The sequence below is a fragment of the Muntiacus reevesi genome, chromosome 6 (assembly GCF_963930625.1).
Source record: "Muntiacus reevesi chromosome 6, mMunRee1.1, whole genome shotgun sequence".
Classification (NCBI taxonomy): Eukaryota; Metazoa; Chordata; class Mammalia; order Artiodactyla; family Cervidae; genus Muntiacus; species Muntiacus reevesi.
The window spans coordinates 7,705,059-7,720,599 of NC_089254.1; the positions used below are offsets into that span (position 1 = coordinate 7,705,059).

Genomic DNA, 15,541 nt, shown 5'->3' on the forward strand with positions numbered 1-15,541 from the left:
ATGGCTTAGTATATGCCCCTTTGTCAACCCAGAAAAGTGTAATATGCTTGTTATTCCATAGTATCCTTGAAGACAGTTGTGGGTTTGTATTTACATGAATGATTGATGACAATCAGGGAATGTAATCAATAATGAGATGTTGTATGCTTGTTTAGGTCAGAGTTTCATCAGTGACCTGATAAATATTTGGTAAAGACAACTTTAATTGGTCTTTTTTGTTACCACTAATTGCTCTTCAGGGAAGGGATTCAGTGTTTAAAAGAAACAATGCAAGGTGTCAATTTAGTAATGAAGTGTTCAGTGAAGGGGTAGACTTCTTGGTCTTAAAATATTCTCCCCTGTGGTGTCCTGGGTTTGAGAATAGTGTATACGGGAGATTATCTGGCTTCCTGCTCTTTATATCTTAGAAAATACACCTGCAATTCCCCCTTCTCTTACCTCCTTTTCTTTCTACCTATAGATCCCAGCCCTTTATCCAGAAAGTTGGAGAAACTGATAAGACTTAGGTGGCAAGAAGGAAATAGTCCTGTCTGGGTGTTAAAGATTTTCTAGTTTCTACTCTACTCAGTCTGAATAGAACTTTAGAGTATAGACCAGTATGTCCCTATGCACGATTGTGTACATATGAAACGTTTCTCCAACTCATGATTTCAGTTACATTTGCTCCTTTGTGCGTTTTTTTTTCATCTCAAACATTCTAAATAATTGTAGCATTTAAGGACCTAGGTGTTTGTCAGCTAAACATGAAATACTTCTCTTTCTTTTCAGAGTAATTAAATGCCAGTTCTGAGGGTATGAATATTTCAAGTAAATTTCAAGTATTTGCTCATTTCTATGAAACACTCCAAATGTATTGTTTTTTTGGTGATACCCTGTTAGAAAAGTTATGTTGAAAATGTTTGAATTATGTTTCTGCAGTGCTTATTTTGCACTTCTTATCTTTCATCATCAAACTTAAACTTCTCTCAGTATGAAAATCTCATTTGGGGCCCTGTGCAGAGTCGGTATCTTTCTGACAATTGGTTTGGGAGGTCCAGCCACCCCCTGCATAATGGTAGACGAACAAACAACAGAAGTTTAAGGGGAAATTTCTTTAAGATTCCTTTTTGATTCCTTCATACTTTGATTAAAACATTTTTCTACTAAAGGAGAAATAGAGGAAAGATATGCCTACTTCTTTTCCATAGTTGGGAGTGTAGCTTCATTTGCATATTTATGAAAGTGCTTCACAAAGATGCATGCTGTGCAGTTCTGTCATTTGCAGTTTTCATATTTGTACCATAACATTGTTATTCAGGTTGGGGTACAATTTTACTTTCTGAAATGGAAACACCATACTACTTTTTTTTTCTCTTAGAACTTAGATACTTGGCCTCTTTGAGATGTTTCACAATAATTGTTTCCTTTCCCCTTTTATTTTATAGCCTTGAAGAAAGACGACACCACCTTTGAAGAGGTAGGTTAAATTTCTTTATCTAACATGAGAAGTGTTTGATTACTGCCATTAAACTTGTAGGTGTCAACTCTGCACTTAGAAGCAAACAATCAAAAAATGCCTTAGAAAAACAAACAAAATAAAAAAACAAGTGATGGCATCTTTTTATTTAGTTACAGTGTATTTTCCAATTTTAAATAGCTGTTCAGATTGAATTTTGTTATCAATCAACAGAAATGTGTCTTTTGAAATTAACAAGCAAACACAAGACTCCTGCCAGCTTTGTTTTGTTGCTTTGTGACGTGTGTGCTAGGGCAAGTCTGGAGCTGTTGGCAGGTCGGGTTCCACTGCTGCAAATGAGGGCGTGATGCGGTGCTGACGCCACAGACTTGTCTGTCAGACTCCCAAAGGAGGTGCTGTCTTCTGTTCTAGTTTTCCTCTTCTTTGCCTACCAGATCTGTCTTTATCTACTTGCTGCAAAGTAGCAACAAAGCTCGTTCCAGATAGGCAGGGGGTTCCTCTGTAATTAATAGCACTCTGAATGTGATTTTGCAGTTGTGCTCTCTCTGAATTTTTGATAGTATCTGTGGGAATCACCAGACAAATAACGCGTTTCCAGAATGTTCTCAAGAGCTCTGTAGGGTGAAGTGTTTCATTGTTGCCATCTAAAGCCACTGTCATTGATGCATGTTGTAAAGGGGGCTGTGTGTGTATATATATATATGTATATATGTGCTCAGTTGTGTCTGACTCTTTGCAACCCCAAGCACTGTAGCCCACCAGGCTCCTCTGTCCATGGGATTCTCTAGGCAAGAATACTGGAGTGGGTTGTCATGCCCTCTGGCAGGGGACCTTCCCAACCCAGGGATTGAACCCAGGTCTCGCATTGCAGGTGGATTCTTTATCATCTGAGCTGCCGGGGAAGCCCAAGAATACTGGAGTGGGTAGCCTATCCCATACACACACACACGCATATATATAGTATGTTTATGTATGAACACATATGTATCTACACAATGTACTTATCCTGTAGCCTGATGGAAGAATAGATGAGTTTGGTTGTGGTTTGGTTTGATTTAACAGTTGCTGATTCCATGAAAGAGGCTGCCCGACCTCCCTGTGTTACAGTGCTTCAGAGAGGAAAGGATACACGTGCTCATGGAAGGTTCCCCTGTCCATGTGGCTGGCTGTGGTGTGGGACAGGGGCACTCAGGGAGAACCTGCACCAGACCGGGATTTCTGGAAGGTGCCGAGGCATTTGGCTCTCACGGTCTGACACTTTGTCTGTTGCACCTGTTCTTTTTTCCCACTGGGTCCAGCTCTACACACAGCTTCCCAGGTGGCTCAGCGGTAAAGAATCCTCCCGCCAATGCAGGAGAATCGGGTTCGATCCCTGGTTCGTGAAGATCCTCTGGAGGAGGCGATGGCAGCCCACTTCATTATTCTTGCCTGGAGAATCCCATGGACAGAGGAGCCTGGTGGGCTACAGTCCATGAGGCTGCAAAAGAGTCGGACACGACTGAGTGACTGAACAACAGCAGCTCTACAAGGCTGCGTGTCCCTGGACTCCAAAGCAACTTTCCCTGCCAACATTCCTGAAATAGCCTGTGAAATTTAGTGATTCTAGACCTGAAGCAATAAAGGAGCCTTTTCTTTCCCATCTATAGTGGGTCATAATGCTATTCTCCTTGAAACCTGTCTTTCTGGAATTTCTGCAGTGTTACCAAGATGTTTTCTGGAGAGTGTTTTCTTTCTTCTCGAAAGAAATCAGTGTGAGAATATTGAGCACCGTTTCTGTATAAAGAAAGCTCTCCCTTCTAATAATGGAGGTAATTTAAGTTTACATTAAAAAAAAAGAAATAAGGAAAAAGAGAAGAAAAACCTCCCAAATCCTATTATTCAATTACATCTGCTATTGAATGTCCTTGCCTCTTTTCTTGTGTAAAGAACGAACAAAAGCAACCTCCGCCCCCCAAACTATAGCCCATATATTCTGTCCTACTTTTTTTTTCAACCTCTGATTTTGACTGTTTTTATAGATGACACCTAATCTTTAATAGAAACTTGAAAAACCTTTTTTTCTGGTTTAAACACCATTAATGATTGTGTGTTATTCTGCCACGTGGTGGTGACATCAGCTTTCAAAAACACCTGAGGCTGGAACCTAGCTGCAAGTTAGGGATGTATGAGCGAAACCTGTAACTTCATGCGCTGCCTTCCCCCCAAACCTCTGCATAGCTGAAGGTCTGCATTTTGTAATTTGGGGCAAAATTATCCTTAGCTTTTTTTAATAAAATAATTAATTGATTAATTAAGTTTTGGCTGTGCTGGGTCCTCCTTGCTGAGCAAGTTTTTCTCTAATTGTGGTGCGGGGGCCTCTTATTGAGGGGCCGTCTCTTGTTGCAGAATCCAGGCTCTGGGGTGCGGGGGCTTCAATAGTTGGGGGAGGTGGACCCTGAGCACAGACTCACTAGTTGTGCTGCACGGGCTTATTTGCTCCTTGGCATCAGGGATGGAACCTGTGTCTCCTGCATTGGCAGGTTGATTCTTTACAACTGAGACACCAGGGAATCCCTACCCTTAACTTGTATGAAGCCATTTTTCTTCCCCTGCTAAAGGAAAGAGATTGGGTAGATACCTTAAGTCAGTAAATCACAGAATGTTCCATCTTGAGGAGATACTGGAAATCAAGTGACCGACTTCATATTTTCAAAGGTGAAGGAGCTGAGGTCCGGGGTGGGGGAACAGGTGATTTTCATTTAGTCAGGGGAGGACCCAGGGCCAGGAGCCTGGGAGACAGGATTAGTAAAGACATGCTTGAACATCAGCACCAAATCAACCACGCTTTCAAGGGCAATCAACTTCCGTTCCCCAGGCCTTTTATAAAATAGAGATGTGATAGTACCTCCTTCCTAAGGTTATTGGGAGGATTGTGTGTGTGTTAGTCACTCAGTCGTGTCCGACTCTCTGCGACCTCATGGACTGTAGCCCGCCAGGCTCCTCTGTCCATGGGATTTTCCAGGCAAGAATCCTGGAGTGGGTTGCCATTCCCTGCTCCAGGGCATCTTCCTGACCCAGGGATCGAACCCAGGTCTCCTGCACTGCAGGCGTATTCTTTACCGTCTGAGCCAGCAGGGAAGCCCATATTGGGAGGATTAAATAAGCTAAGTGTATAAAGGTTCCAGAATAGCCACGGGCACATAGCAAGTGTCATATATTTCATCTTGTCATTGTCCTTGTCTTCATCATTGCTGTCATTATTGATGCTCTTACCATGACATCTGCCTTCTGTAGTTGAAGGGCTACAAGGAGGATGAAAAGATTAAATTCAAAGGTAAGTATTAGGTCTATGAGGAGAATTATTTTCAGACTTTCCCTTAAAATTTCAAAGACTTCATGCGATGATTTGCATATTAAGACTGTGAAACTACTATCTAAAACCCACCATTTTTTAGATTCCCTGAAGGAATGACTGCCTGTGTTCAGTTTTGTAGTTCCTCTGTGTCTTGCATGTGGTTAATGTTCAAAAAATATCTATTGAATATGAGTGAATATATGTGGCAAATGGAGAGAAAGTTCATCCCAGGGCCAGCCAACATGGATTCTCATTTGCCACTTCCTAGCTGTTTGTGCAGGTATTTACTTTACCTAGGACTCAGTTTTCTCATTTGTCAAACCAGTCAGTAAGACAGCGATCTTCAAGTTGCTTTCTGTCAGTGCAGCATAGAATTCTGTAAAACCGTCAACATAAAATTACAGTTTTACCAAGATCAGAAAGGAGTACAAGACTGGTGCTTATGTAAGCAAGAAGTCACTGAGTTTTTGTATGATCATTTTCAGGTTATAATGGCAGAAATTTTCTTGAATTCCTTTCATGGTCTTCCGCTTTTCCTGTAGGAGTTGGGGAACTCAAACAGTCCACTGGAATCCAATTAAGATCTGAGTCTTGGAATCTGGATTGGGTGTGATTCTTAGATATTCGTGAGGTGTGGCAACTCCTTACTCCGTATTCATGAGCTGGAGAGCGCCTTATCTCAAGGAGTGGCTTTCTTTAGAGTGCCTAGAGAGGGGAGTGTAGTGGCTAGTCCCTTATTCATGTAGAGGATGTCTGTAGGTTGTGTAAATGTTTGACTTTGAACAGGAAGAGGAGAAAAAGAAATGTGGCTTTCTTTGGAAGAATTTTTTATTTTTCCTTTTCTTTCCCTCCCTCTCTCCCTCTAACCCTCCTTACTTTCCTTCTTTCTTTATTAAATTATAGTACATGGTATTAGTTTCAATAATGACTCTGTGTTTGTACGTACTGCAAAGTAATCACCACAATAAGTCTCTATACATATGTCTCTATACATAGATACAGAATTTTTTTTTCTTGTGATGAGAACTTTTAAGATTTACTCCCTTAGAAACTTCCAAATGTGCAGTACAGTATTATGAACTGTAGTCACAGGGCTCCACATTACATCTGGTGGTTATCTGTATGTCTTCTCTGGCGTTTGTTCAGATTATCTGCTCATTTTTTGAATAGGATTGGTTTGTGCCATTAAACTGTGTTACATCTTTATATATTTTGGATAGTAATCCCTTGTCAGATACACTATTTGCAGATATTTTCTCCCATTCAGTGGATTGCCTTTGCAGTTCTTTCTGTAATCCAGTTGCCTTGTTGATATGCCTTGCTGATAGTTTCTTTCGCTGTGCAGAAGCTATTGATTTTTGTTTTTGGTGTCAGGTCCAAAAATTATTATAAAGATTGATGTCAAGGAGCTTCCTGCCAGTGTTTTCGTCTAGAAGTTTTAGGGTTTCAGGTCTTATAATCAAGTCTTTAATCCATCTGAGTTATTTTTTGTGTATGGCGTAAGAGAGAGGTCTAGCTTTACTCTTCTGCAGACAGTTGCCCAGTTTTCCCAACACTATTAGAGTGTCCTTTCCCCACTGTATGTCCTTGGCTCCTTTGTACGTTAACTGACCATATATGTGTGAGTTGGTCTCTGGGCTTTCTATTTTGTTCCACATACCTATGTGTCTCTTTTTGTGCCGTACTGTTTTGGTTACTGTGGCTTTTTAATGTGGCTTGAAATCAGGGGCATGATACCTCCAGTTTTGTTCTTCTTTCTCAAGATTGCTTTGGCGATTCAGGGTCTTTTGTGGTTTTATACAGATTTTGGAATTGTTTACACTATTTCTATGAGAATTGTGAAATTAGATTCTATTAGCTATTTTGGGTGATATGGACATTTTAACAATTACTATTTCTTCCAGTCATGAGCATGGAATATCTTTCCATTTATTTCTTTCATCAGTGTCCTATGGTTATCAGTATACAAATTTTTATCACCTCCTTGGTTAAATTTATTCCTTGATATTTAAAACTCTTGATTAAGTTGTAAAGTGAATTGTTTTCTTAATTTGACTTTCTGATAGTTCGTTATTTGTATATAGAAACAACAGATTTCTGGGCATTGATTTTTGCATCCTGAAACTTTACTGAATTTATTCTTTCTGGTTAAAAATTATTTACTTTTGTTTTTGGCTGTGCTGGGTCTTTGTTGCTGTGTGGGCTTCCTCTGGTTGCAGTGAGCAGGGCAGTTAGTTTCTCGAGTTGCAGTCCTCTAGCTGCAGTGTGCAGGCTCATTATTGCCTCAGCTTCCTCTGGTTGCAGTGAGCAGGGCAGTTAGTTTCTCGAGTTGCAGTTCTCTAGCTGCAGTGTGCAGGCTCCTTATTGCCTCAGCTTCCTCTGGTTGCAGTGAGCAGGGCAGTTAGTTTCTCCAGTTGCAGTCCTCTAGCTGCAGTGTGCAGGCTCCTTATTGCCTCAGCTTCCTCTGGTTGCAGTGAGCAGGGCAGTTAGTTTCTCCAATTGTAGTTCTTTAGCTGCAGTGTGCAGGCTCCTTATTGCCTCGGCTTCCTCTGGTTGCAGTGAGCCGGGCAGTTAGTTTCTCGAGTTGCAGTTCTCTAGCTGCAGTGTGCAGGCTCCTTATTGCCTCGGCTTCCTCTGGTTGCAGTGAGCAGGGCAGTTAGTTTCTCGAGTTGCAGTTCTCTAGCTGCAGTGTGCAGGCTCCTTATTGCCTCAGCTTCCTCTGGTTGCAGTGAGCAGGGCAGTTAGTTTCTCGAGTTGCAGTTCTCTAGCTGCAGTGTGCAGGCTCCTTATTGCCTCGGCTTCCTCTGGTTGCAGTGAGCCGGGCAGTTAGTTTCTCGAGTTGCAGTTCTCTAGCTGCAGTGTGCAGGCTCCTTATTGCCTCGGCTTCCTCTGGTTGCAGTGAGCAGGGCAGTTAGTTTCTCGAGTTGCAGTTCTCTAGCTGCAGTGTGCAGGCTCCTTATTGCCTCGGCTTCCTCTGGTTGCAGTGAGCTGGGCAGTTAGTTTCTCGAGTTGCAGTCCTCTAGCTGCAGTGTGCAGGCTCCTTATTGCCTCGGCTTCCTCTGGTTGCAGTGAGCAGGGCAGTTAGTTTCTCGAGTTGCAGTTCTCTAGCTGCAGTGTGCAGGCTCCTTATTGCCTCAGCTTCCTCTGGTTGCAGTGAGCAGGGCAGTTAGTTTCTCGAGTTGCAGTTCTCTAGCTGCAGTGTGCAGGCTTCTTATTGCCTCGGCTTCCTCTGGTTGCAGTGAGCCGGGCAGTTAGTTTCTCGAGTTGCAGTTCTCTAGCTGCAGTGTGCAGGCTCCTTATTGCCTCGGCTTCCTCTGGTTGCAGTGAGCCGGGCAGTTAGTTTCTCGAGTTGCAGTTCTCTAGCTGCAGTGTGCAGGCTCCTTATTGCCTCGGCTTCCTCTGGTTGCAGTGAGCAGGGCAGTTAGTTTCTCCAGTTGCAGTCCTTTAGCTGCAGTGTGCAGACTCCTTATTGCCTCAGCTTCCTCTGGTTGCAGTGAGCAGGGCAGGTAGTTTCTCCAGTTGCAGTTCTCTAGCTGCAGTGTGCAGGCTCCTTATTGCCTCAGCTTCCTCTGGTTGCAGTGAGCCGGGCAGTTAGTTTCTCGAGTTGCAGTCCTCTAGCTGCAGTGTGCAGGCTCCTTATTGCCTCGGCTTCCTCTGGTTGCAGTGAGCAGGGCAGTTAGTTTCTCGAGTTGCAGTTCTCTAGCTGCAGTGTGCAGGCTCCTTATTGCCTCGGCTTCCTCTGGTTGCAGTGAGCCGGGCAGTTAGTTTCTCGAGTTGCAGTCCTCTAGCTGCAGTGTGCAGGCTCCTTATTGCCTCGGCTTCCTCTGGTTGCAGTGAGCCGGGCAGTTAGTTTCTCGAGTTGCAGTTCTCTAGCTGCAGTGTGCAGGCTCCTTATTGCCTCGGCTTCCTCTGGTTGCAGTGAGCCGGGCAGTTAGTTTCTCGAGTTGCAGTCCTCTAGCTGCAGTGTGCAGGCTCCTTATTGCCTCGGCTTCTCTGGTTGCAGTGAGCAGGGCAGTTAGTTTCTCGAGTTGCAGTTCTCTAGCTGCAGTGTGCAGGCTCCTTATTGCCTCGGCTTCCTCTGGTTGCAGTGAGCCGGGCAGTTAGTTTCTCGAGTTGCAGTTCTCTAGCTGCAGTGTGCAGGCTCCTTATTGCCTCAGCTTCCTCTGGTTGCAGTGAGCAGGGCAGTTAGTTTCTCGAGTTGCAGTCCTCTAGCTGCAGTGTGCAGGCTCCTTATTGCCTCGGCTTCCTCTGGTTGCAGTGAGCCGGGCAGTTAGTTTCTCGAGTTGCAGTCCTCTAGCTGCAGTGTGCAGGCTCATTATTGCCTCAGCTTCCTCTGGTTGCAGTGAGCAGGGCAGTTAGTTTCTCGAGTTGCAGTTCTCTAGCTGCAGTGTGCAGGCTCCTTATTGCCTCGGCTTCCTCTGGTTGCAGTGAGCAGGGCAGGTAGTTTCTCGAGTTGCAGTTCTTTAGCTGCAGTGTGCAGGCTCCTTATTGCCTCGGCTTCCTCTGGTTGCAGTGAGCCGGGCAGTTAGTTTCTCGAGTTGCAGTTCTCTAGCTGCAGTGTGCAGGCTCCTTATTGCCTCAGCTTCCTCTGGTTGCAGTGAGCAGGGCAGTTAGTTTCTCGAGTTGCAGTCCTCTAGCTGCAGTGTGCAGGCTCCTTATTGCCTCGGCTTCCTCTGGTTGCAGTGAGCAGGGCAGTTAGTTTCTCGAGTTGCAGTTCTCTAGCTGCAGTGTGCAGGCTCCTTATTGCCTCGGCTTCTCTGGTTGCGCAGCATGTGCCACGGGGCGTTCAGGTTTTGGTAGTTGTGGCTATGGATTCAGTAGTCATTGTACATGAGTCTCGTGGCCCTGAGGCATGTGGAATTCTTCTGGACCAGGGATTGAACCCACGCACCCCACATTGGCAGGCTGATTCTTAACCGTTGGACCTCCAGGGAAGTCTTTGTTTATCACTTCTAACAGTTTTTTGGTGGAATCTTTAGTTTTTCATATCTAGTATTATGTCGTCTGCAAATAGTGACAGGTTTACTTCCTTTCCATTAATGCTTTTTATTTCTTTTTCTTGCCTAATTGCTCTGGCTAGGACTTTCAGTACTTTGTTGAGTAAGAGTGGTGAAAAGGGCTGTCCTTTTCTTGTTCCTGATTTTAGAGATAAAGCTTTCACCATTGAGCATGATAGCTTTGACTTGTTGTATATGCTTTTTATTATGTTGAGGTACATTCCCTCTATACTCACAATTCCAGTGTTAGGGACTCTGAACCCCCACACAGTCAAAAATCCATGTCAACTTTACAGTTACTTCTCTGTATCTGGGATTCCACACCCATGGATTCAGCCAACCCAGATTGGGAGCTAGATGGGGCATTGTACATTGATCTCAGTTTCCAGCTCTTGTCCCTCTTTCGTTATTTTGTATAAAGATATAACTCTAATACCCAAGATGATAAATACGGCAGTGATTTTTTAATGTGAACCAGAGTAGGGGTTAGGTACAAACATTTTGGAGATATTCCTGGTGGTTCTTTGCCATCCTTTGAGGGTGGCAGAAGCCTTTGTGTTCTTTTTTCACCCTAACTGTCTTCATTACTGGAGCTCAGTGCCTTGTGAATGATGTGTGTTGTATACAGTGTTGCAGCTTCAGGCTTCCCTGACTTCCTCATCTAAAATACTAAGTTTTGGTAACAGTGGTTCCTTAGCCCTCTTGCTGAGGTTATAGTCCTTGTATCTCTTCTATGCTGGCTTCCAGTTTGCAGAGGACCCCTCCTCTGCCTACCCTGCCTCCTGCTTCCAGCCCACAGCTGATCCTCCCTTCTCTGTTTCCTTGCTGTTTGCTCATGGTATATCGCTCCCCTGACAGTGTCCTCAGTGGCCTTACCCCTTTGTACTTCGCTTGTAATCTACCCTGCCAGCTCTCGATTTTGACCTGGCATCTTTTCCTCGCTTACCCAGTGGCTGCCAAATTTGCTTGAGGAAACCACTCTGTAAATAAATCCATCGTCTCCATTCTTTTGCTGGAACCCGAGGCTGCGGTGCCCAGTCTTGCACTGTGTGGCTGACCTGTTTCCTGCTGAAACATTTCCACTCCCCTCAAACCTTGGAAGCACCCTCATCCACCCCTTCTTCCTTTTCTACTTGACTTTCCCTCTCAGTTTGCTAGAGTTTCCATAGAAAAACACCCACAAAGTCGGTGGCTTAAACAACAGACATTTTATTGTCTCACAGTTCTGAAGATCAGAAGTCTGAAGTCAGAGTGTTGGCAGCTTTGGTTCCTTCTGTGGGCTGTGAAGGAAGCATCTCTTCCAGGCTTCCTCCCTTAACTTGTAGACGGTCCTCTTCTCCATGTGTTTTCACATCATCTTCCCTCAGTGAGTCTGTGTCCAAATCCCCCCACCTTTTTTTACAAGGACGTCAGTCATATTGAATTCGGGGCTCACTCACTCTCTGCTCTGGTTTGTTGTTCAGTCGCTAAGTCGTGTCTGACTCCCTGTGACCCTCTGAACTGCATCATGCCAGGCTTCCCTGTCCTTCACTATGCTCAGATTCATGTCCATTGAGTTGGCGATGCTATCTGCCTATCTCATCCTCTGCCGCCCCCTTCTCCTCTTGCCTTCAATCTTTCCCAGCATCAAGGTCTTTTCCAGTGAGTCAGTTCTTCACATCAGGTGACCAAAGTATTGGAGCTTCAGCTTCAGCATTAGTCCTTTCAATGAACATTCAGGGTTGATTTCCTTTAGGGTTGACTGATTTGATCTCCTTGCTGTCCGAGGGACTCTCAAGAGTCTTCTCCAGCACCACAATTTGAAAGCATGAATTTTTCAGCACTCAACTTTCTTTATGGTCCAACTCTTAGATCCATAAATAACTACTGTTATGAATTCATCTTAATTTAACTAATTATATCTGCAGTGACCCTGTTTCCAAGTAAGATCACATTCAGAGGTACTGGGGTAACTTAAGACTTAACCATAGGAATTTTTGGTAGATACAAGTCAACTGATAATAACCTTCATGTTCTTAGAACCCTTAACAGCATTAGGTGTTAGCCCCTTACCTATATGTGTACATTATTTGCTACAATCATGCCTCCTGTTTTTCTCTAACTGAAAGGAAGATATGTCTTTTTTTCCTCTTCTGGTTGCTCCTCCTTTCCTCATGATTCCTTCCCCTTCTGTCCACTCCAGAAGCTGGTGTAATTGATTCTTTCCTTTCTTTTATTTGTATAATTTATTTTATTTTTAAAGTTTATTTTAAGTTGGAGTGTAATTGCTTTACAATGTTGTGTTAGTTTCTGCTGTACCACAGTGTGAATCAGCTATGTGTACACATATATCCCCTCCCCATAGGCCCCCCATCCCAGCTCGTTAGGTCATCACAGAGCACCAGGCTGAGGCCCCACCAGCCGTCTCTTTTACACTTGGTAGGGTATATACGTCAGTGCTGCTCTCGACGTGTCCACCCTCTCCTTCCCACTCTGTGTCCACAGGTCCATACTCTGTGTTTGCGTCTCTATTCTTGCCCTGCAAACGGGTTCATCAGTACCGTTTTTCTAGATGCCATATACCTTCGTTTATATTTGTTTTTCTCTTTCTGCCTTACTTCACTCTGTATGACAGACTCTCGGTTCATCCACCCTCTTGCACAGTTGGTAGGAATGTAAATTGATACAATCACTATGCAGAAGAGTATGGAGGTTCCTTAAAAAACTAAAGATAAAACTACCATATGACCCAGCAGTCCCACTACTGATCATATACCCTGAGAAAACCATGAATCTTAACTTCCTTATCTGCGATTCCTGTCTCTTCCCTTTTATATAGGTGTTTCAGCAGAGGCTCTGAGCATGGCTAAGCCTATCCAGCTGCTCATTGGATGTTTCTGCTTCTGCATCTTGTAGTCACCTGGATTTCAGTGCATCGAAATACAGTTGGCCTTCTAATGACATGGGTTTGAACCACAGGGGTTGGCTCACGTATGGATTGTTTTTAAAGCAAATACAGTCGGTTGAATATGTGGGTGCATAATTGTGGATACAAAGGGCTGATTATAAAGTTATACTCAGATTTATTTTTTTTAAGCTTTATGTATTTATCTGTTTTTGGCTGTGCTGGATCTTCATTGCTGCGTGTGGGCTTCCTCTAAGGTGAGGAGGGGGCTAGGCCCAGCTTCTTACTGCTGTGGATCCTCTAGTTGCGGAGCACAGGCTGTAGGTGCACGGGCTCAGTAGTTGTGAGCGCAGGCTCTGGGCACACGGACTCAGTAGCTGTGAGTGCAGACTCTGGGCTCACGGGCTCAGTAGCTATGAGCGCAGGCTTTGGGTCACGGGCTCAGTAGCTATGAGCGCAGGCTGTAGGTGCACGGGCTCAGTAGTTGTGAGGCCGGCTGTAGGCGCACAGGCTCAGTAGCTGTGAGCGCAGGCTTTGGGCACACGGGCTCAGTAGTTGTGAGCGCAGGCTGTAGGCGCACGGGCTCAGTAGCTGTGAGCGCAGGCTTTGGGCACACGGGCTCAGTAGCTGTGAGCGCAGGCTGTAGGCTCACAGGCTCAGTAGTTGTGAGCGCAGGCTTTGGGCACACGGGCTCAGTAGTTGTGAGCGCAGGCTGTAGGCGCACGGGCTCAGTAGTTGTGAGGCCGGCTGTAGGCGCACGGGCTCAGTAGTTGTGAGGCCGGCTGTAGGTGCACGGGCTCAGTAGCTGTGAGCGCAGGCTCTGGGTCACGGGCTCCGTACTTTGAGCACAGGCTTCGTTGCTTCTCAGCATGGGGTAATCTTTCCAGGGCAGGATCGAACCCATGTTCCCTGCATTCTCACGTGGGTTCTCAACCACCGGACGACCACGGAAGCCCTATACTCAAATTTTTGGCTGAGCTGGGTTGGCACCCCTCAGTGTTCAAGGGTCACCTGTGTTACTGCTTTCTATATTCTCTGAACATGCGTGCTTCTCCTTCCCATCTCAGTGGTTGGCTTTCACAGCCACATGACTTTTGAAGGCAGAAACTTGGCACCATCCTATACATTCCTCTAAGCCCCGCATCCTTGCTTTGGGTAGGTTCTTGTTCCCTCATGTTCCGTCCTTTCCCACTGCCGAGGTAAGCATTCAGCCTCCCTTGTCTGGACAGCAGTAGTCTTCTGACTGGCGTCCCTACCTGCATCTTGCCTCCTATTCTAATAGAATGATGGATCTGAAATACAAATTGTGCTGTTCTCCTGCTTAATGCTTTAAAAGCTGCATGTCAGCTACAGGTTCAAGTCCAAACTGCTAGCTTGACTTTTAAGGCCTTTCATCATCCATCTCTCACCTACCTTTCCACCTTATCAGACAGTCATCTCTTATTTTAATGTCTTTATTACCATTCCAGCCGCCGCCACTTCTGTTCAGGACTTTATCACTTTTACTTATTTTATGCCAGTAGCCCTTTCAGTGAACTTACTGTTCCATCTCCAGCCTTCCCAAGGCATCTTTCTTGTTATGTTGTTGTTGTCAGTCACTCAGTCGTGTCTGACTCTTTGCAGCCCTGTGGACTGTAGCCCACTAGGCTCCTCTGTCCATGGGATTCTCCAGGCAGAAGTACTGGAGTGGGTTACCATTCCCTTCTCCAGGGGATCTTCCCAACCCAGGATCAAACCCAGGTCTCCCACATTGCAGGCAGATTCTTTACCATCTGAGCCACCAGGGAAACAAGAGCAACTTGTCCTGATTCTTTCCTAATCAGAGATTTGTGCAGCAGGCCTTCACAGTCAGCCCTTCCTCTTACGGCTTTTGTGTCCATGCATTCAACCAACCTTGGATCGAAAATATTCAGGGGGAAAAAATCCGAGAAAGTTCCAAACAGTGAAACTTGAATTTGTTGCATGCTGGCAACTATTTGTATAGCGTTTACATTCTGTGTTTATAACTATTTACATGATATTTACATTGCAGTTACAACCATTTACATATCATTTACATTGTATTAGGTATTATAAGTAATCTAGAGATGATTTTAAAGTATAGGGGAGAATGTGGAACTCTGCTAAATATTATGTGGCAGCCTGGATGGGCGGGGAATTTGGGGGAGAAGGGGTACATCTGTATGTATGACTGGGTCCCTTCACTGTTCAGCTGCAACTGTCACCACATCCTTACTTGGTTATACCCCAGGACTAAATAAAAAGTTAAAAAAGGGATACGGAAAAAAATAAAATGTATGGAAAAAATTGTGTGTATGTGCAGATACGATGACGTTTCTCTGGGGAACTCGAGCGTCCGTCCTGATGGTACTGATGGACAACTGAACCGACATCTGCTTCACGTCAGGTCTGAATATGCTCAGAACCTGACTCTCGGTCTAGTTGGTCTCACACAATCATCCCCCTGGCGTTCACAAGTTGACCAGCTCCTGTTATCTTACGGCTCTGCGCTTAGGCACAGATTCAGTCTGTCTCTTTATGTTAAGATTTTATATTACTTTATATCCTGTTTTCCTCTTGCCGTGGCCTTTTTTGCCAACCTGGGATGCTATGAACCTATCACCTGAAAAGAGGTCTAGAAATTAACAGACTGTTTCCTGATGATGTCAGTACTTTGGTAAGTCATTATCTTTCCAATTCAACATTTTAGATGGCTGAGAAAGAACATCATTTCATCTTTAATTCTCTCTTTGGAAATTTCATTGAAATTTTCGGATTCTTAAAACTTTGTCTGTGCTTCATTTTTTCCTTTCTATAAATGCTTAATCACATTTACCCTCTCCCTAATTATGGTAGACGTAATTACCATA

At 44.5% G+C, this 15,541-nt stretch overlaps 1 protein-coding gene across 1 annotated transcript in view; it reads left to right on the forward strand.

Annotated features, from left to right (window-relative positions):
* CDK14 (cyclin dependent kinase 14) overlaps positions 1–15,541 on the forward strand; it is a 634,831-nt gene that overhangs the window by 4,544 nt on the left and 614,746 nt on the right. Inside the window, exon 2 of the mRNA XM_065939116.1 lies at positions 1,425–1,456. Coding sequence (XP_065795188.1) covers positions 1,425–1,456 — 32 coding nt within the window. The remainder of the gene's footprint in view (positions 1–1,424; positions 1,457–15,541) is intronic.